At 40.2% G+C, this 20,474-nt stretch overlaps 1 protein-coding gene across 2 annotated transcripts in view; it reads left to right on the top strand.

Moving 5' to 3' along the window:
- The window catches only part of LOC134343903 (talin-1), a 250,781-nt gene that overhangs the window by 150,948 nt on the left and 79,359 nt on the right, over positions 1 to 20,474 (top strand). For both annotated transcript variants that reach the window (XM_063042807.1, XM_063042809.1), the window contains exons 12-20: positions 2,908 to 3,009; positions 4,030 to 4,106; positions 5,426 to 5,606; positions 8,512 to 8,625; positions 9,901 to 10,009; positions 12,321 to 12,529; positions 13,088 to 13,186; positions 15,972 to 16,139; positions 19,252 to 19,546. In XM_063042807.1, the coding sequence (XP_062898877.1) occupies positions 2,908 to 3,009; positions 4,030 to 4,106; positions 5,426 to 5,606; positions 8,512 to 8,625; positions 9,901 to 10,009; positions 12,321 to 12,529; positions 13,088 to 13,186; positions 15,972 to 16,139; positions 19,252 to 19,546 (1,354 nt within the window). The remainder of the gene's footprint in view (positions 1 to 2,907; positions 3,010 to 4,029; positions 4,107 to 5,425; positions 5,607 to 8,511; positions 8,626 to 9,900; positions 10,010 to 12,320; positions 12,530 to 13,087; positions 13,187 to 15,971; positions 16,140 to 19,251; positions 19,547 to 20,474) is intronic.

Genomic DNA, 20,474 nt, shown 5'->3' on the forward strand with positions numbered 1-20,474 from the left:
CCCCCGACAATCCTGACTTAAGCCCAACCTAGTTTTGGGACAGTTTGCAAAGACCAATTAACCTACCCATTATGTGTTTGGACTGTGGGAGGAAAGCGGAGCACCTAGGAAAAACACACGCATTCCACAGGGAAGACATACAGACTCCTTATAGAGGACCACCAGTATTGAACTCTGAACTCTGACACCCCAAGCTGTAATAGCTTTGTGCTAACTCCTACACTACTATGGTGCCCACTACCAAATAGAACACTATCAACGTTACTACAAAACTGTACTAGTTCCTAATAGTTATTAAACCATAGAGACCATAGAAACTACAGCACAGAAACAGGCCTTTTGGCCCTTCTTGGCTGTGCCGAACTATTTTCTGCCTAGTCCCACTGACCTGCACACGGACCATATCCATCCATACACCTCCCATCCATGTATCTGTCCAATCTATTCTTAAATGTTAAAAAGAACCCGCATTTACCACCTCATCTGGCAGCTCATTCCATACTCCCACCACTCTCTGTGTGAAGAAGCTCTCCCTAATGTTCCCTTTAAACTTTCCCCCCTCACCCTTAACCCATGCCCTCTGGTTTTTTACCTCCCCTTGCCTCAGTGGAAAAAGCCTGCTTGCATTCACTCTATCTATACCCATCATAATTTTATATACCTCTATCAAATCTCCCCTCATTCTTCTACGCTCCAGGGAATAAAGTCCTAACCTATTCAACCTTGCTCTGTAACTGAGTTTCTCAAGTCCTGGCAACATCCTTGTAAACTTTCTCTGCACTCTTTCAACCTTATTTATATCCTTCCTGTAATTTGGTGACCAAAACTGAACACAATACTCTAGATTCGGCCTCACCAATGCCTTATACAACCTCATCATAACATTCCAGCTCTTATACTCAATACTTTGATTAATAAAGGTCAATGTACCAAAAGTTCTCTTTACGACCCGATCTACCTGTGATGCCACTTTTAGGGAATTTTGTATCTGTACTCCCAGATCCCTCTGTTCCACTGCACTCCTCAGTGCCTTACCATTAACCCTGTATGTTCTACCTTGGTTTGTCCTTCCAACGTGCAATACCTCACACTTGTCTGTATTAAACTCCATCTGCCATTTTTCAGCCCATTTTTCCAGCTGGTCCAAGTCCCTCTGCAGGCTCTGAAAACCTTCCTCACTGTCTACTACACCTCCAATCTTCGTATCATCAGCAAATTTACTGATCCAATTTACCACATTATCATCCAGACCATTGATATAGATGACAAATAACAATGGACCCAGCACTGATCCCTGTGGCACACCACTAGTCACAGGCCTCCACTCAGAGAAGCAATTCTCTACTACCACGCTTTGGCATCTTCCATTGAGCCAATGTCTAATCCAATTTGCCACCTCTCCATGTATACCTAGCGACTGAATTTTATTGACAGAGGAATTCATCTTGTGTATACTGCCATGTTCTGTTGATTTGACAAAACTTAGTGCTGATAATGGGCTGCCTTCATGCAATGCTTTCGATGATTGCATCTTTCAAATCTTCATTTTCATTGTAACATTCAGGATGATTGTCAATGCCTTTAAATTCTTCGCAGTGAAGTTCATTCTTGGCCATTTCTGGCATCTCCAAACTTGAGAAAAACAGTTCTGAATTGTCTTGCTGCATATTTCTCACCAGCTGCCAGTGATAAAAATCACAGCTTCTTGAACACGAACACACTCAGCTGGTGCTACTTGAAAAGTGTTTGCTCAAAGCATGGTGTAGCGCCTAACAACACCCAAGTGCACATGACTGATATTAGTTAGAAACTGTTCAGCAACAGTCTCCTGTCCCAATTAAATGGCAGAGTGTCCCAAATAAATTAAGGGTATTTTAGCTATTTGCTTAATTAATATTTATTCAAGAGTTGTCCCAAATAAGCAGCTGCACTGATTAACAAAATGGCTCAATTAATCAGAATCCACTCTATTTGCATATTGAACCAATAAGCTGCTGATCACCAAACCAATTGTTACCAGTTGTTTCCTCAAAATTGTCTTTTACCATCAGAACTATTTGATGACCTATTTAAAATTTATTTCTCTCTCTATTGGCAGCTGCAGTGTGATTTAGTTCCCTGGGCTGATAGCATCTGCGTATTTCAAAAATCATGGAACTTCTAGCAGACTAAGTTCAATCTCTGACTGCAGTGTATGAATTCTATTGAATTAATTTTGGCTGACTAGATTCTGCAGACATTACATATGTCAAGGATGTCTTTTGGTGTGACTATCAAATTGATTAAGTTCAAGGTGTCCTTGGGTAATCTTGCAACCGAAGACCAAAATACATTTGTCATGTCAGGATAGTGTGAACAAACTTGTAATTTGGCTTTTCAATATTGATTTCAAATTTGTTAAAAAGCTTCGTCTAAATGCCAAAATGTACTGGTTAAAAATGGGGATTTTAAGGCTTTTGCTGGGAACCCAAAAGTCTTGTGTTTTAGCCTTGAAAATGAGAGCGTAAAAGTCTCAAACTCTTTCAAGTGTTGCTTGCAGTTATTTAAATTCCAGAAGCAGCGTGACTAAATCATTGAGAGCAGATTCAACTCGTTTAGATTAGTATAGGCAAGGTTGTTACTTTGGAATAAAATCAATTTTAAATAATATCCATCCTCTTTATTTAACATCTTGCCCAAAAGAGGGAGCCTTTCACACTACTGCACTGACGTATGCTGCTTCCTTATACCCTCAGTTGCTTATAGCCCGTGACTTGGGAAAACCTTCTGTGACAAAATCAAAATAAAAATAGGAGAGGAAATCTAAATGTGCAGTTTTAAAATACAATTAGTTCACCGGATACGAATGTTCCGCGGGTTAGGAGAGTATAAATACGTTTACTGTATCTGTGTTTTCTCCCCCTGCAGGATTTTGGTGACTATCAGGATGGCTACTATTCAGTTCAGACAACAGAAGGAGAACAAATTGCACAGCTGATAGCTGGATATATTGACATTATTTTGAAAAAGGTACTCTAGTGGATTTGTCTTGATCCGTTTTCCTTAAATATGTTCACATTTAAGTAGGATTCTCAGCATTATATGATGTGGAATTACCAAGCTATGTAGTTTGCCACTGCGAAATCACAACAAATACATGTTGCTTTGTATATTTCCTCACTGGCCATTTACATAGGATGTGGTATGAAGTGACAATCTACAGAGAATGTAGGTTGTGCAAAGATGTGGTATGAAGCTGCTTGGACCTTGGAATTTTTGTTCTTATCTCATCATACCTGCCAGGGAAGGTCTTAGCATAACTGAAATTATCCAGTTTCTTTTATCCTTGTTCGTCTAGTAAATTCTAAAATAAAGCCTGTAAGGATATTGGATTTGTACAAGATTGGAAAGAAATTCACCAATCTTAGTTCACTGCACATCTACAAATGTATGACAGCACTAAGATGAATGGAAACTATTACAATTATAGTGTCCTTGCCCAAGTGGGGAAGGGTGTGGTGCAGTATGATGTCAATTCTGTCCTTTGGAGTTTCTTACATGAGACTGACACCTATTTTCATTACTAGATTATAGACTATGCAGACTTACACTTTTGCTCTTAAAATATGCCTCCTGGTTTTTATAATTGAATATTCTTGGACACAGAAGTATTAATTTTGTTTCGATGCCAAGCTGGAAAAAGTCAAATAATAGAAAACCATTGAATAGTTAACCCATCTTAAGGATGCATACACATTGGAATTGAGAAAGGGATTGAATTTGAATATTATTGCATCATTGACTCTTTCCTAATTTTAGCAGAGAGAGGATGATTCAATAATGCAGTCCTTTCACATCATCCATCCATGCCATTGTACTGGTCTGATGGAAATGCACCTCTTAAAAGCTAATTTCACCCTGTGGTGTCAAATAAATTATGACAAAATTAGCTGCCAGATTTCCATTTCAGAATGGTCTGATGAAAGAGCAACACAGAGATTCTAAATTTTTCATGTTGACTGACTTATCAATCAACTTTCTGCTTTGCAGAAAAAAAGTAAAGATCATTTTGGGTTGGAAGGTGATGAAGAATCTACAATGTTGGAAGATTCTGTTTCTCCTAAGAAGTAAGTAAGAATCGAAATGCATGAATTGCTTTTTATTTTTCTATTGGAACAAGTTTCTCCTAACAGGAGGAGTTGGGGACTGACCCACCCCATCAGTACTGCTCTCCTGTGTTTGCTCAGTGGAAGACCAACTGGATTGTGTTCATCTGTAGCTGCATTAGCATGTGGTGAGGAAGTGTTGCATGCTTGTTCTTGCAGAAACATGGCTCCTGGACAATTGTCCCATGCACCATTGCTCTCCAGGCCATGATACTCGGGCTATATTCCTTTTTTGTGACTGATTTTATGCTGTCATAATTATGTGTGATGTGTGTCACTGCTGGTTATTTATTTATGAAATGTAGCACACGTATTTTGTACATTTGACCCGAGGAGCTCTGTTTGTGTATAGTTGAATGACAGTTCAATTTGAACTTGAAGTAATCTTTCAAAGCTGTTGTGCATTCTACTCTTGTTTCACAGAGGAAGTATTCCCTGCATCTTTACTTGATTTCCTTCTCCTACCACCCCAGCTCGTGTACTTATATCTTAATGCCTAAAATAAAGTGAGGAAGTAGCACTTCTGTGTGAGAACTTCATTTGCAATGGTGAGGGATGATAATGGGGTTTAAATGATCAGTGGGGGAGGGGAGGGATTAGTGCATAGAATATTGAACATTACAGTGCAGTACAGGCCTTTTGGCCCATGATGTACCGACCTTTTAACCTACTTTAAGATCAACCTAATCCTTCCTTCATACATAGCCCTTCATTTTCCTATCATCCATGTGCTGATGTAAGTATTTTGTAAAAGTCCCCTAATGTATCTGCCTTCACCACCACCCTAACAGAATGTTCCACACACCGACCACCAAACAGTTCTAGGGTCGTGCAAACTTGCTTGTTATCTTAACTATTGAAAATTGACCCAAGATCTAATCAAACAATGAAGGGTTGATCTATAGAGATTCCACCCCCCCCCCCCCACAACAAGGGTATCAAGAAGCAGTCTTAATGTTTGAATGATTAGTAATAAAATTGGGAAGCAGCTTAACACACAAGGTAGTGAAACTTTTCCTTTTCCTCACCCCATTTTGTAAAAGAAATTGGACAGATTGCTAAATAACTGGTACACATATGAAGAGTATGGGCTGCTGTTGTTTACCCATTCCTATCCTCGTTCCTGTTTACAAGATTTAGATTTGGAACTGCTTGTTCTTTAAAAATAGCGATTGCATATTAGTAAATGTGCAGAATTTAGAATGTTCTGATTGCTATTTTTATGATATGTGTTAAAAAATATTTCTTTGACATTTAATGGCCGTTGTTACCTTGCGCAGGTCTACCATTATGCAGCAGCAATTCAACCGAACTGGCAGAGCAGAGCACGGTTCTGTCGCATTACCTGCAATTATGCGCCCTGGTGCTGGGGGTCCTGAAAACTTCCAGGTTGGAACAATGCCAGCAGCCCAACAGCAAGTAACCAGCGGACAAATGCACAGAGGACACATGCCTCCACTGGTACATGTTTTTTTTTTACTAAAGATTGTATGTTTTTAGTGTAAGATATTTTACTCATAATTGCACATGAATACAAATAATTTTATTTTATTCCTATGTAACCCTCTCACTGGGGCTCGTATACAGACTTGCTCATTAGCTAATTCTGCTAACAACCACGCGACTCAGTGGTGAGAAAGGCACCTTTCACAAGCAATAAACGTCTAGCGTCAGTAGGATTTGGGGTTCAACCAAACCGGAAAGTTAGGATGTTCCAATTAAGGAACATAGGTTGTTGCGAATGCTGTGTAAGTACTTCCTGTACACTGATATTGGTAGCCCAGAGTGACAGATAGTACATCAGCTTAAAATTATAAAGAAAATATATTTACCAAATTTCAGCTTTATCAAACTGTTAATAAGAAAAGTAAAAATAAATAAAGGGGCCCATTACAGTTAAACCAGTCTTAAAGTCCACATAAATGTTGGAGCTCGTGCCTGTAGTGCTTGGGTGTACCACTTTACTCCCAGCACAGAATTCTCTTCGCCCATCACAGGTAGAACTTCCTTTCTCAGTCTCCTTCATCTCACAAAGCACTCCTTGCATTCGGGCCTTCCCTTTGGATAGGATCCTCCAGGTGTCTTCATCTGATCTGCTCCCATCTGCATCTCCCACCAAAAGACCATGAACCTGACTACTGTCCAACAGAAATCTCTCTCCGCCCAGCTTTCTCCAGAACCTCTCCATCCCACCATCCCGTCTGGCTGACACAACATTCCTAAGTTGGACAACCTGCCTGCTTACTTTTAGCCGAAATCAAAACTCTACCAGCAAGGCACATTGCTTTTACAGAAAACTGCTAAAATAAAATACCTCACAGTATTGCGGTAGAAATCTTAACCAGGTCATTACACTGGGGAAATTGAATCAAACTTGGACAAAATCGAGCATTTTCTTAAAAAATAATATTTTGGTGTCCTGCAAATTGACAGTCATATAATTGTGTTGCTATTGAATTGAATTGACTTTATTTCTTAAATCCTTCACACACATGAGGAGTAAAAATCTTTGTACATTTAGGTGGAGATGTAACGAAATGTGCAATCATAGTAATTTATAATAAATAGAACGAATAATGTAACATAGAAGTACACTCAGGTCAGTGTCAGTTAATCAGTCTGTTGGCCTGCTGGAAGAAGCTGTCCCGGAGCCTTTTGGTCCGGACTTTTATGCTGTGGTACCATTTCGTGGATGGTAGCAGCTGGAACAGTTTCTGGTTGGGGTGACTTGGGTCCCCAATGATCCTTTGGGCCCTTTTTTCACACCCATCTTTCTAAATGTCCTGAATCATGGGAAGTTCACAACTACAGATGTGATGAGTTGTCCACACCACTCTCTGCAGAGTCCTGTGATTCAGGGAAGTACAGTTCCCATACCAGGCAGTGATGCAGCCAGTCAGGATGCTCTCAATTGTGCCCTGTAGAAAGTTCTTAGGATTTGGGGGCCCATACCAAACTTCCTCAACCGTTTGAGGCGAAAGAGGCGCTGTTGTGCCTTTTTCACCACACAGCTACTGCGTACAGACCACGTGAGCTCCTCGGTGATGTGGATGTCCAGGAACTTAAAGCTGTTTACCTTCTCAACCCCAGATCCATTGATGTCAATAAGGGTTAGCCTGTCTCCATTCCTCCTGTAATCCACAACCAGCTCCTTTGTTTTTGTGACATTAAGGGAGAGGTTGTTTCCCTGACACCACTGTGTCAGAGAGATGGCTTCTTCCCTGTAGGCCACCTCCTTACTGTTTGAGATTAGGCCAATCAATGTAGTGTCATCGGCAAAATTAATTAGCAGATTAGAGCTGTGGGTGGCGACACAGTCATGGGTATACACAGAGTAAAGGAGGGGACTTAGGACACAGCCCTGAGAGGCTCCTGTATTGAGAGTCAGACGGTTGGAGTTGAGGGAGCCCTCTCTTACCACCTGCCGGCAATCTCATGAAAAGTCTAGGATCTAGGTGCACAAGTTAGGGTCAAGGCCAAGGTCTCTATGCTTCCTGTTGAGCCTGGATGGAATTATGGTGTTGAATGCTGAACTGTAGTCCAAATACAGTATTCTCACGTAAGCATCCTTCTTCTCCATACTGCTTAGATCCATTGGCTTTTTTGCAGTCAGGATATAATGAGTTCAGTTTTGTGTGTAGTGGTGGACGAGAGGAAAGAGTATTATGTGGAAAGTTATTTTCAAATGAATCTGAATTGACTTCAAAAGATTGTATTGAAGCAGAATCCTTTTTTCCCTCTTCCTTCAATACAACTCCAACTGGCCTCTTCCTTCCTTCCCATTCCTCCCACCAGCCCTTGATGTCTTAGCGTCCACATCACTAACATGGTTAGAATAAGCTTTGGTCCCCTAAAGAGGGTTGTTCTTGCAGGCTTGTTGGACACGTAGAACATATGTTTAGGTTGTGGATCACCAAACCCTTTTCCTTCCATGGATGCAAATATGAAACGTGTCAGTTCACACAGCAGAGCACAAATTGCTTGCAGTCTAGTTGTGAGCAAGTCAGTTGAAAAGGTTTAGACAGTTTGTCACCCAACTGCAAATTTTGAATCTTAACTGAAGCACTGTTTATTAGGAAATGGCAAGATTTTGCAGAAGGTATGGTAGGTCACTTACTGAAATGATATGCTGAGCCTTGTCCTGTAATTATCTGGTAACCCTGGATGGTAACAGCATTACTGAAGTTATTTTGGATTGTTGATTCATTGTAGTTTACTAGTTTTAATAAATGGTATACTTTATTCAACAACCTTTTGACAATCATATTCACTTGAGAAGCAAAAGCTTTAAAAATGGACTTGCAGATTCTGTAATGAATTTGGATTGCTTCATAATTTGATACTACAATGCCCCTCTTTCTTTCAGACCTCTGCACAGCAAGCGCTCATGGGAACGATTAATTCCAGCATGCAGGCTGTGCAACAAGCACAAGCTAGTCTGGATGATGTGGATGCCTTGCCGCCCCTTGGACAAGATGCTGTAAGACAATTATAATTTACGCAGCTAGCTAAAGAACTGCATTGTGCTTTGATTCTATTAAGAGCAAGTACATTATAAAATAAGCACTAGAAAAGTCATGATGAATGGGCATATCAATATTTTTTAAGAGATCAAGCTATATGAATTTGATATAAAGGATTATCCTGGTTCTCGGCTTTGGTTATTGATTCTTGGATCTGGTTGGCTGAAAAAAGGCATACCCTGGCCCTGTAGTTTTGGTTCTGAGGACATGAGATATGTACAAAATAGAATCCACATTCAGTATTTTAATAGAAATGCACTCAGATGTTTGCTTCTATTGTGCGAAAAATTAAAAATTAGTCCCCTCTTCATTAAGTGAAGTTAATTCTTTTAGAACCAAATATCTCAAAGCCTAAGTTTACATATTTTAAGCCCTCTAAATGTCCTATGTGATCTCTAACCAGATCAAAAATAAGTTTATTATTTGTGCATTTTATTGCTCAGGTATTGTGCTCTTCCATTTAATAGTTCATGATCTTGGGCCTGGTAATTTTAAATATGTGGAAACTACGTTTGAAACTGGAACTGATTTTGACCATGGTTCAGAATGTGCCATTTTAAGCAGGGGAAGCACCCAGGAGCTCAGATTCAGTTGGTAACTGGAAAATGTGAAAGGAAGTGATCCAAGCTTCGATAAGGGCTTCTCAGGGCTGGGTAACGGAACTTGGAATTTCCAAAGTAAATTGGGACTGGGAGAAACACTGCTGCCATTCATAAGGACATTTTGGGAGACCCTTGATTAATTAGCAGTGTTCTCTAATATTTTCCCATGAAGAATTTTTCAGTGAAGTTATTAGCATTGTAGTCAGGAACTTGACTGAATTAAGTGACACACAGTGAATTTTAGGCTGGGTTTTAACAAGATAACAATAGGACCAAACTAAACCTTACATAAAGTGCTACAGTAGAAAGTTGATTCAGCTACATTCTGAATAGAATGCTTTGAACTCTTGAGCACATTTCATCTTTTTTGTAATCCACATAAAATATGACCAAATTCTGCATTATTCATTTTAAAAATCTCTCAATATAATTCATATGTGGGTGGGGGAATTTTGCTCCAGAAGGCTCTATACTGTTCCACATATGCGCTGCAGAGTTTCCACTTAAAAAAAAAAGTCATTTAAAGCATCATGCATTATGTTGCACACAGTTCCTGGTGTAATTTCCAGATTGAGACCAATATTTAGCGGGATTTTAATTTAGCATGTCTTTATTGCTTTTGTATTCTAGGCCTCAAAAGCATGGAGAAAAAATAAAATGGATGAATCCAAGCATGAGATCCATTCACAAGTTGATGCCATTACTGCAGGCACGGCATCAGTAGTCAACCTCACTGCAGGTATGTCATTAAAGATGAGTTTTAATCCAGACGATGTGAAATCTGGAAGGCTTGTGATTAACCATTTTAATACAATAAAAATTTAATCTTTGAGTCTCAATGCTATCATAGGATAAATGTTTGAAAACACAAGCTGACACATTTATGTTTTATTATATGTGCAGTGCATTTCATCTTGTGCTCCACATGTAATTTTTTAACTTGTGGATAAGGAGCTTATGTCCATGTGAATAAGAGTGAAGGGATAATTCGCATTATTATAGTATATTATTAATAATAAAGCTTTAATGTGTAGAAGATTGCCAAAAGTAAATTTTATGAGCCCAATTACGACCCTGACATTTTGTTAAGTGTTAAATAAACTGCCTTGATCTTGCACAGATTGCAAAAGATGTCTGGCAGAAGAATAAGCTACATCTGGTTGCTCTGTTTTAAAGAACTGTGCCCCCCCCAACCCCTTCTAATTGCCTCCAGCCTCACATGAAATGATCTCACTTTCGGCTAATGTTCTTATATTTTGCTCTTGGTTTATATTGAAATGTTGAGTTTATATTCAGATCTGCAAAAGATTCCATGATGTGCTTATGGGGATTTATCATGAAACACCATATATGTTTACATGCAAAGAACAGACTAAACATACACATGTTCAGCAGCAAACTGGATCCATAATTCTACTTGTTTCTTCTGATCACGGTGGCTTTTCCCCTGTCAAATTCAAGCTACACAGTGGGATTGAGAGATAGTTAATCCTTTAAGGTATTTAACAAAACAATTGTTGAAGTCACAGAGATCAGAGCATGTGAGGAGAAATGCATTAGTGGGATATGAAAATTTACAAGGACGTGGCTGGGTCTGGTGGGCTTGAGTTATAAGGAAAGATTGAATAGGTAAGGACTTTATTCTTTAGAATGTAGAAGATTGAGAGGAGATTTGATAGAGGTATTCAAAATTGCGAGTGGGAAAGAATTGAATTGACTTGCATCCTTCACATACATGAGAAGTTAAAATCTTTACGTTATGTCTCTGTCTAAATGTGTAATATGCATTGTGCAATTTATAGTGATTTGTAATAGATAGTGTGTACAACAGAACAGTCAATATAGCATAAAAATAAATTGTATCAGCGTGAATTAATCAGTCTGATGGCCTGGTGGAAGAAGCTGTCCTGGAGCCTGTTGGTCCTGGCTTTAATGCTGGGGTACCGTTTCCCAGATGGAACAGTTTGTGGTTGGCGTGACTTGGGTAAATACAAGCAAGCTTCTTTCCGCTGAGGTTGGGTTGGACTATAACTGGAGGTCATGGGTTTAGGGTGAAAGGTGAAAAGTTTAAGGGAAACAGGAAGGGAAGCTTCGTCACTCAGAGTCACAAGAGTGTGGAATGAGCTGCCAGCACAAGTGGTGCATCCAGCTTGATTTCAAAATTAAAGCAAAGTTTGGATAGGTACATATATGGTAGGAGTATGAATGCTCTGGTCCTGGTGTAGGTCAGTGGGAGTAGGCAGATTAAATGGCTTGGCATGGACTAGATGGGCTGAAGCCCTGTGTCTTTTCTGTGACTCTGTGATGGGGGCAAGGAGAAATGAGGATGGTGCCTTTGGTAGGGTGGAAAGGCAGGGCAGGGCTTAATTCTGGTAAGGTAGAATTAAGATGAGTAGATTTAAGTCCAGGGGTCTAGCAAATGAATAATTTTCAGAAATTTTGAAGATTCAGACGGATAGGTTTTTGAGAGTCCAACAGGATTTGGTATTGAAGTTCAGATCAACTGCATGCCAGAATGTTGGTCAAAAAATAGTCAATGTTTTTTTAAACATAAACAATCTTTCATAAGACCAGATCAAAAAGAAAATTGCCAGAAGAACTTGGCAGGTGAGGGGGTATCTTTGCGGGGAAATGGACGGTGATGTGTTGATCAAGACCCATCGTTTGGACCCACATCTCAACGCAAAACATCAACTGTCCATTTCACTCCATAGATGCTATCTGACCCGCTGAATTCCTCCAACAGTTTATTGTTCACTCCAGATTCCAGTATCTGTTGTTCTTGTGTGTCCATTTCATTAGACTAGATTGTTTTGTACTCCCCTGGTTTGTTGATTGCTTCAGTTCTGGCTTCTTACTCTGGATTTCATAGTGGGGCTTCTGGTCTTCAAAATAAGAAATGTGTTTTTTTTTTAATTTAGTAAAATGTACTGTGACTTACATCCGATTTTTTTTTAATGGATGAATTAGTCCTTTACCTGTGTGTGCTGAACTAACGCTGCTTCAAACTCAGTTATGATATTATCTTTAAAATTGATTTAATGTTACAGGTGATCCCCTTGACACAGACTACACCGCAGTTGGATGTGCAGTAACTACCATCTCTTCAAACTTAACGGAGATGTCAAAAGGTGTCAAACTATTGGCAGCTCTAATGGAGGATGAGGGTGCAAATGGGCAGGACCTACTGAAAGCTGCTAAGAACCTGGCTTGTGCTGTCTCAGAGTTATTGAAGACTGCTCAGCCAGCTACTGCTGAGGTAAACAGTTAATAATTCATTCCAAGCACTGACATGCATAATTGTGTCATTTCCCCTTTACTAAGAATGTTGAGAACTAATATTACTGGTCATCTTGAAAGCCGTAAAAATAAAACAGGATTTTCAGGGTTATATTTAACCTCTAAAATTTGGAAAAACATTAGTATGAATGACATCCACAAGGACAACCAAAAGTATTGGCTTTCTTCTGACTGTGGCAGTGAGTCAAACATTACAGACACTTTTTGGAAAAATTTACAATTGCTTATCCAAACTTCCAATCTGTCTATTGTTGCTTTCTGTAGAAATGCTGCAAAACAAAAGTTAATTAATTATTTAGTCTTCTGATCAAATTTACCTCATAAATTATTTAAAAAGGAGCTTATTTAAGTAATCCATCGTTCTAAATTGCTAAAGATGTGTACAAGTGATATGGCAAAAAGTAGGTTTTATTATCTGCGCTATGTTCAGATCTTTTGGTTAAGTCTGAATAGGTTTGATATTATTGGGGTTTTGTTTTTATCAGATGAGATGTGATGTAGATATTTTGTATTTAAGCCTCGACAGGTCCTGTTGACTGCTGCTGGTACTGTCGGGCAAACAAGCGGTGAACTTCTCCAGCAAATTGGGGAAAGTGACGCAGATCCACGGTTCCAGGTATGTGCTGAGCTCTGTTCTTAACAGTACTTATCCAGCATTTGCACTTCAAAATGTTAATACAATAAAACTCTGTTGGAATTTTGTAAATCCTCTATACAGTTTCCCATAGGTTCACAAAAATACACAACCAGGAGTTTATCACCCATTCTACTCAAAAGGGTAAATGTAGTTTACTCAGCCATTTCATATGAATTACCAATTTAATGCAGTTTTTCTTTAAATCAAAATTGTAAATGATATTAAATCTCAGAATGTATTAATTTGATTAATTTGAAAATTAAATTGCCTTTTGCTCTCATGATTAAATTTTTAATGAAATTACTTTGTAATTATTCCATCCTGTGGTTATTAAAACTGATTTGTGTGACTTTGGCAAAATAGGTGGATTGATAATGGTTATCTGATATTTAGAGAGAATCCAACGCATTCTCCAAAGCAAGCACAAATTCATTCAATTTTGATATTTGTGTTATATCACGATCCCTTATTCACAATGATCTGAAATCTGCTGAAGTGGGGAATCTCAAGAATAATTGTTGAGTTGAACTGGAAAATTTTTTTGAGTGTAATTTGCTGGCAGTGGCAAAGAAATGAGATGTCAGTGACTGATAGAACAACATCCGTTTAACCAGTAAAATGTTTAGGTTAACAAGTGGAGGAGTTAACGTAAGAACATAAGAAATGGGAGCAGGAGTAGGCCATATGGCCCGTTGAACCTGCGCCACTGTTCAAGAAGATCGTGGTTGATTAGGACATGAACTAATCTCCACCTACCTGCCTTTTCCCTATAACCCTTAATTCCACTACTGTGCAAAAATCCATCCAACCTTGTCTTAAATATATTATATACTAGTGAATTAACATAGATCTCAGATTCTAGATAACTAGGAAAGTTGATGAAAGCAGAGCAGTGAGTGTGATTTACAGTGCATGGGCTTCAGTAAGGCTTTTGAGAAGCCCTTACATGGTAGGCTGGCCCAGAGGATTAAGGCACAATTGATCTGATTGTTGGCAAACTGGATCCAAAATTGACTTGGTGATGGGAGGCTGAGGTAGTGGTGGAAGGGTTTTCTTTTCTGTCTGGAGGTCTGTAACAAATGGAATCAGTGCTGAGACCTTGGTGTTGATAATATAGATGAATGGCTTGGATGAGAATGCGGGTGTTCTGGTGAGTAGTTTGCTATGACAGGTACGTTAGTGGAGCTGTAGTAAACAAGGTTCCAGGTAGATAGTTTGCTGAACATAGGATGGTGAAGAAGACACTTGGCACGTTGGCCTTCATCAGTCAGGTCACAGAATACAGGAGCTGGCATTTTATGTTACATTTACATCAGGCACTGGTGAGATTGCACTTGGTGTGTTGTGTATAGCTTTGGTCACCTGTTACAAGAAAGACTACATTAAACTAGGAAGAGTGAAGAGAAGTCTTGGGAAGATGTTGCCAGGATTTGAGGGCCTGAGTTATAAGGACAGTTGGATGGGCTGGATTTATTCCTTCTTGAACATAGGAGGCAGAAGGGTGACTTGTAACAGTTTGTATAATTGAGAGGCATAGTTAGGATGGAGAATCAAATCTTCTCCCCAGAGGATTTAAAGAGGGAGGGGAGAAATTTGAAGAAGATTTGGGGGAGTAAGCTTTCACACACAGGTTGGTGTATGTCTGGGACAATGTGCCAGAAGAGAATATAAAGGCAGATACATTTACAATATTAAAAAAAAAATGAACAGGTAATCGGATAGGAAGGGAGTTGAGGACTATCGGCCTAATACAGGCAGATGAGAATTAGCATATTTGGGTATCACTCTCAGAATGGCCTAGTCAGGCTGAAAGGGCCAATTTTTATGCTGTGCTGTTATAAATTGGGAACATATGAGGAAAAGGGAGAGGCACTGCTGTTTATTTGAATAGCAACTGGTGTAAATCAACCAGCAAGTTCCAGACTAGCACCGTTCTTGGCATGTCACCTGAATTTCACTCGTGCACCCAGAGGACATTACACATATTAACGAATTGGGCAAGTATTTGCTAATCGGACAATGTGACTTTCCTCAATGTACATCCATAAAAATTAGCTTCAAGGTGCCAGACTACAGTGTTGGATATTTCAGTCAGGATGGAGAAGGAGGGAATAACCAAACTGTTCATTTGCTAAATCTGCCCTGACAGCCAAATACCCAATCAGTCTATCTCATCTATACTAAATGAAGCAGGCCAGTTTACTTGCCAGCAACAATACCTCACAAAAAGTGCATGTTGGAATAAGTGCAAAAGTAATTGTTAGTGTTAATTTGTAGCAAGTAAATATATAATTTAATTTATTTTGAATTCCACTGAACTATTTTCTAGAAAAGCAGTTCTGGTCATCATGGAATTAGAATTAGTTTTTGATTTTCAATTCCCTGGCTAGAACTAGATTATTCAATATTTCAAATATTCTGTGCTCTTAGCAAAATTATTGTCCAGTAATCTTGATCTTCTATTCACTAGTGATAAATTGGAGCAGAAGAGCCTTGATTAATTAATGCCATGAGAACTAGACAGTGCTTTTCAATAACTGATCCACTTAGCTTTTGCTATACTACTAATTATCTAGATATAATTTTAGATTTTTAGATGACTGCAGATATAAATATATTTGCACTATTAAATATGAAAAATTACTTTTAAATTGTAAATTAAGAGAGCCAGCTTAATATCCTAAAGTAGATTTTCTACTAAATGGAATTACCTCAGAAACGGCAAGCTTTATAACACTTTTTTTTAACACCTAACTATTTTTAGGACATGCTCATGCAGCTGGCCAAAGCTGTAGCTAATGCAGCGGCAGCGTTGGTCCTGAAGGCTAAGAATGTGGCTCAGAAATCAGAGGATTCAGTGTTACAGAACCGTGTCATTGCAGCCGCAACACAGTGTGCACTTTCCACCTCTCAGCTTGTAGCTTGCACCAAGGTAAGTGTTTGAATTAATATTTAAATGTTTGCACTATTGTTTTATTGGAGGAACTGAAATTTTTGCCTTGGTTTATTGTAGATGGTAGATGAACGTTACAGCAGAAAAACGTAATGAATACTTCTTGTGGACCTGGCTAAAATTATCAAGAAAATAGAATCAGGGCCCAGATTTTGCCGAGTAGGAACAGCAGTCTGCATTTGAATCCATAGGAACAGAATTAGGCCATTCAGCCCCTCGAGTCTGCTCTGCCTTTCCATCATGACTGATTTATGGGAGCTTCTAACAGACAGTGTTCAGAAGTTGGAGATGGAACTGGTTGAACTCTGGATCATTCGACAGGCTGAGGGATTGATAGACAGGAAATACCAGGGAGGTAATTATAACCAGGGTGCAGAACACGGGTAATTGACTGTCAGGAGGAAGAAAGGAGATAGGCAACCTGTGGCCGTTACCCTCAACAACAGAGACACCACTTTCAATACTCGGCGGGGGATGACCCAGCAGAAGAAAACCATAGAAGTCAGGTCTCTGGCACTGAGTCTGGCTCTGTTGTTCAAGAGGAAACTGGGGAGCTGGGGCAGGCTGCAGTGAGAGGGGATTCGTTGGTTAGGGGAACAGAATAGAGGTTTCGTGGATGAGAATGAGATTCCTGGATGGTATGTTGTCTCCCAGGTTCCAGGGCCAGGGACATCTCAGATCGAGTCCACAGCATTCTTAAGTGGGAGGGTGATAATATGGAAAGTTGGATCAGCAACTTTGCCGATGACACCAAGATTAGAGGTGTAGTGTGGAAACCCATCAAAGCTTGCCCCAGGATCTGGACCAGATAGGAAAAATAGGCTGGAAAATGGCAGATGGAACTTAATGCAGACAAGGTGAGGTGTTCCACCTTGGGAGGACCAACCAGGGCAGGGCTTGCACCATGAGCAGTAGGGCACTGAGGAGTGAGGTAGAAAAGAGACATCTGAGAGTACAGATCCATAATTCCCAGAAAGTGGCGTCATAGGTAGGGAGGATCATAAAGAAAGCTTCTGGCACTTTGGCTTTCATCAATCAATATATTGTATACTGGATTTGTGATGTTATGTTGAAGTTGTGTAAGATGTTGGTGGGGCCTAACTTGGAGTATCGTGTGGAGTTTTGGTCACCTACCTACGGGAAAGATCGAAATAAGATTGAAAGAGTGCAGAGAAGATTTACAAGGACATTGTGGGGACTTGAGGACCTGGGTTATAGGGAAAGATTGAATAGGTTAGAACTTTGTTCCCTAGAACATAGAAGGTTGAGGGGAGACTTGATAGAGGTATACAAAATTATGAGGGGTATTAGTATTATTGTGTGCTGTGTCGCATGATGTGGGCTAGCATGGTCTAATGACCGTGATTATTCTTGGCAAACTTTTTTACAAAAGTGGTTTGCCATTGTCTTCTGGGCAGTGTCTTTACAAGATAGATAGATAGACATACTTTATTGATCCTGAGGGAAATTGGGTTTCGTTACTGTTGCACCAACCAAGAATAGAGTATACAAGATGGGTGACCCCAGCCATTATCAGTACCCTTCAGAGATTGTCTGCCTGATGTCAGTGGTCACATAACCAGGACTTGTGATATGCACCAGCTGCTCACATGACCATCCACCACCTGCTCCCATGGCTTCACGTGACCCTGATTGGGGGACTAAGCAGGTGATACACCTTGCCCAAAGGTGACTTGCAGGCTAGTGGAGGGAAGGAGCGCCTTTCACCTCCTTTAGTAGAGATGTACCTCCACCATGAGGGGTATAGAGAGGATAAATGTAAGCAGGCTTTTTTCCACTGAGGTTGGGTGAGATTTCAACTAGAAGTCATGGGTTAAGGGTGAAAGGTGAAATGTTTAAGGGGGACATGAGGGGAAACAACTTCACCCAGAGGGTGGTGAGAGTGTGGAATGAGCTGCCCGCACAAGTGGTGGATGTGGGCTTGGTTTCAACTTTTAACAGAAATTTGGAAAGGTACATAGATGAGAAGGGGTATGGAGGACTACGGTCTGGGCGTCGGCCAATGGGACTCAGTATATTAATGGTTTAGCATGGACTAAATGGGCCAAGTGGTCTGCTTCTATGTTGTGGTGTTCTATGACTCTGTTTATCAACCCCATTATCCTACCTTTACCTGGAACCTCTGACACTTTACTAATCAAGAACCTCTGCTATAAATATACCAAATGGCTTGGCCACCACAGTGATCTATGACACACAATTCCACAGATTAACACCCTCTGGCTAAAGAAATTCCTCCTCATCTCTTTTCTCTATAAATGTCCTTCTGTTCTGAGGCAGTTTCCTCCAGTCCTGGACTCCCCCAGTGTAGAAAATATCCGTTCCACGTCCACTCTATCTCAGCCTTTCAACATTCAATACATTTCAATTGGATACCCCACCCCCGCCCCTTCTTCTAAACTCCAGTAGGTACAGGCCCAGGGCCTAATCTGGCCTGAATCATGGTTGACCACGTTGGCTGATACCAGACTGAAACCGGTTGCTGAGTACTCGTGTAGCAGATAGGTTTCAACCAATGGAATTGGCTAGGCTAAAGCAAGCACAGTCTGTAGATCATTGTGGCAGATAGCACAGTGTACCTCTGTTTTGCTCTTTGCTACAATTTTTTGAAAACATTGCAATGTCCTGACATTCAGAAATATGTAATGATTATTACATTACTTTAAGAAAAATTAAAATCACCTAATGATACCCAAGTTTAAAAAATGAAAACATTAAAGCAAACATGCATATTAAAAAATATTGTGTTCTAATAGACATTCAATCGTCTTTTTAATGACAGGTTGCTGGATTCCAAGAGGAGTCTTATGATGAAGCACTGTAGGGAAATTTGTAAAGGTGCTCAGTCAGCTGAATTGGAAGTTGTGTGTGTTTACAGGCACCTTGAAAGTTGCAAGCACTTAACAAAGGGAGATGCCTACAACTCTGGGTGAAATTGCAGCAAAATAGAGACCTACACATAATACAACCCATGTTACTCCAGTTCAAAAGTACCTCTGTTTCATATTGGTTCACATTCATGAATGATAAGGCCTGTAATAATTTAATTTTCCACCTTGCTTTACAATAGGTGGTGGCTCCTACCATCAGCTCTCCTGTCTGTCAGGAACAGCTGATCGAGGCTGGAAAACTCGTGGCAAAATCTGTAGAAGGATGTGTGGAAGCCTCGCAGGCAGCGACGAGTGACGAGCAGCTGCTGAAGCAGGTCGGTGTGGCAGCCACAGCGGTGACGCAGGCCCTCAATGACCTGCTGCAGCACATTAAGCTGTATGCCTCTAGAGGACACCCATCGGGACGATACGATCAGGCAACAGACACCATTCTAACAGTGACAGAAAACATATTCAGCTCCATGGGGGATGCTGGTAAGCAAGCTGACGGTCGTGTACCATGTGCGCTAATGGGGAGCGGCTACTGAATGAAGAAATTAGTTTCTGTAATGAAGTATGGTTACTTTAGATTGAAAAGTGGAGTAATTTTTAAAACTTTATAATATTACATCTTGAAGGTGCCCAAACATTGCATTAGATTAGACCAAAATAATTCTCTCCGAAAAAGTTAAGTATCCTGATGATTTTGCACTTCTGCTTGAGGTTTTGCTTGAGAACTGATGTTCAATCTCACTGACTGAAACATGCATAACTTTCTCAATTGCCGTTTTTACAAAATTAGCTTTATCAGCGACCATTAGCAGATGGTTTGAGCACGACACCATGTGCTATTTCTCTTTGGTGATCATGCCAAGGATAACTGCGTGACGTTCTTCCTCTCCACCTGACCTTGGGTTATGGCCAGCAAGCTGTGGTTTATTGCCCCAGCTAAAATTACCTACAATTGCTCATGTCAAGGATAGAATAACTGACTGATTCGACTCTTTAAAATTATTGAACCAGTCATATGGTTGAATTTAATAACAGAGTGTATACAGTGTACAACCTGTAATTCTTACTCTTCACAGACATCCAAGAAATGGGGAAAAACCCCAAAGAATAAATGACAGAAAACATTAGAACCCCAAAGGTCCCCCCCACCTCCATCCAAAGCGTCCCTCCACCCACCCACGCAGAGGCAGCAGCAAATTCATCAGCCCTACCCCCTCTCCCTCCCCCTCACTTGCAAAAGCATCAACCTCCCACCTCCCAGAACCCATTATGCCAGCAATAGCAAAGCCCTGGAGACCATGATCTAGAGTCCATCAAAAACTACTGTCCATCGCAACACTTGGACTTCTGAAACAGGCCCCCTCTCTCACTAGTGAGGGGGGATAGAGAGATATCGGTCCTGCAACAGCGA

This window comes from Mobula hypostoma, chromosome 3, assembly GCF_963921235.1.
Source record: "Mobula hypostoma chromosome 3, sMobHyp1.1, whole genome shotgun sequence".
In the NCBI taxonomy this organism is placed as follows: Eukaryota; Metazoa; Chordata; class Chondrichthyes; order Myliobatiformes; family Myliobatidae; genus Mobula; species Mobula hypostoma.